At 51.5% G+C, this 1,764-nt stretch overlaps 1 protein-coding gene across 1 annotated transcript; it reads left to right on the forward strand.

Annotated features, from left to right (window-relative positions):
• Positions 1 to 575: 575 nt before the first annotated feature.
• On the forward strand, positions 576 to 846 carry TRAVEDRAFT_52399 (uncharacterized protein; the record flags this gene model as incomplete). Its single annotated transcript, XM_008045270.1, has 2 exons — positions 576 to 699; positions 764 to 846. The coding sequence occupies 2 exons, from the start codon at positions 576 to 578 to the stop codon at positions 844 to 846; spliced, it is 207 nt and encodes a 68-aa protein (XP_008043461.1).
• Between the last annotated feature and the right edge of the window lie 918 nt (positions 847 to 1,764).

Below are 1,764 nucleotides of genomic sequence, written 5' to 3' on the forward strand. Positions count from 1 at the left end.
TGTCGCGGAGCTAGACTCGACGCGACCAGGCAACGCCTACAACAAAGAAACTAATACGATCTAACCCAAGGGCGGCGAGCGCGAAGGCTTGCTAACGCCGAGCGTAGACTTTCAAGTCAAATCTAGCCCAAGGACCAAGTTAATATTATGCTGACTAAGAGAATACAAAGGACGGCTTACCTAGCCCAAGGACCAAGAGGTCAAGATGAGGGCTAGGGTCGCTACAGGTGGGGTTTATATACTGAGTCAGGGGAGCCAAACATGTACAAACGTAAAGGTGGTCTGTGCGCACATTAGTGCCAGTCTGCAGGTGGGGGTCAGGTGACTGGTCACATGCTTCTAACTACTGGTTCTAAGTCTAAGTGTCGTACGAATGGCCGTAGAAAATAAGGAAAAATGCGGAAAAATATAGGGGTCTCGTCGTCTCCACGACAGTCTCGGACAATCCGGGTGCCCTCAACGTACACCGCAAGCCCGCAGATCACGACGCGTGCCGACGCGAGACCGATGCCCTGCGAACGAGGATCTCCGCGATGGGGTCTCAGTTGGAACATTTTGCGTCTCGGAACACCGAGATGGCGGCGGAAAATGCTGGTCTTTCGGCCCGAGTAGAGACCATGTCGGCACAGATGGCGACCATGTCGGCCCAGATGGCAACCGTGCTGGCCGCGCGACTGGAGGACCCTCCCGCCATGCAAGGTATGCAACCAGTGTGCTGATGTCGTATGTTTGCTTACTTTGCAAATACTTCGGTATGTTCTAGGTCCCTACGCCACAAGGGATTCTCGTCTGTCGAAGAGAGCTTCCTTGCGCAACCGCCGAGATGGTAGATGCGTCCTGATGTAAATTACGTGCGGTGTACAGACCGATGCTCGCTGTAGTATTCTCGTCAAATTTTCGGCGGTCACTATCCCACTCTGTGTCACCACGGCGTACCCTGATATTTTCAGACAGCTGAGACCGATCATTGCAGGATGATATCCTAGTGCATTCACTGGTGGATACGTTTTCGAATGTTTACCGGGCCCGGGTGGACCTGTAGAACCATGACGGTCGTACCAAAACACACTGATAGCCCAGAACTAGCTAATCAAGCACCACAGCTGCGACCGCCGAAATTGGTCGCAGACATAGCGATGTTTCCTTCGTCATGAATGATCCGAATTTAGGCAGATGGCGAGGAGATCGCACAACAGCGGATCACCGACGCCGAACCCCCTGGTGAGCTATATTGGACGTCGTATAAGGCGGAGAGAGATATTCACGCTTTCTTACAGCATTATGGTGGATTTTGGAAATAGGGCGCATATCCTGCCTACGATCCGGTTTCGAAATGTGCGACAAGGGACGCGTTGATACGATGTAAGTGCACGGTATTTTGGCCACGATGCGTATGATGAACTCTGAACCTGGAAGGCTGTAAGCCGCACAAAGAGAGGTCTTCAGTCTGTGAGAGAACGACTATGATTGCATAGTACTGTACCTGTAAGCCGCACAAAGAGAGGCTACAAGTACTAGTAAGTAAACATGTAAGGAAGCATAGGTAGTATGGGACTTACTCTTCAGTCTGTGAGAGAACGACTGAAGAGCAGAGGCCTGCAGAGTCCTCCTTATATACTACTGGGGAGGACGATGAGTAAGCGTATAGGAAGAGGGCATGTGACGTCCAGAGGACGCTGACTGAGCGATGAGTAACGCTGAGTAAGGGAGCATAATCGACATAAGGTCAGATAGTCCATGGCTGAGTAATGCGAGTAATCCGGA

Source organism: Trametes versicolor, assembly GCF_000271585.1.
Source record: "Trametes versicolor FP-101664 SS1 unplaced genomic scaffold TRAVEscaffold_12, whole genome shotgun sequence".
Lineage (NCBI taxonomy): Eukaryota > Fungi > Basidiomycota > Agaricomycetes > Polyporales > Polyporaceae > Trametes > Trametes versicolor.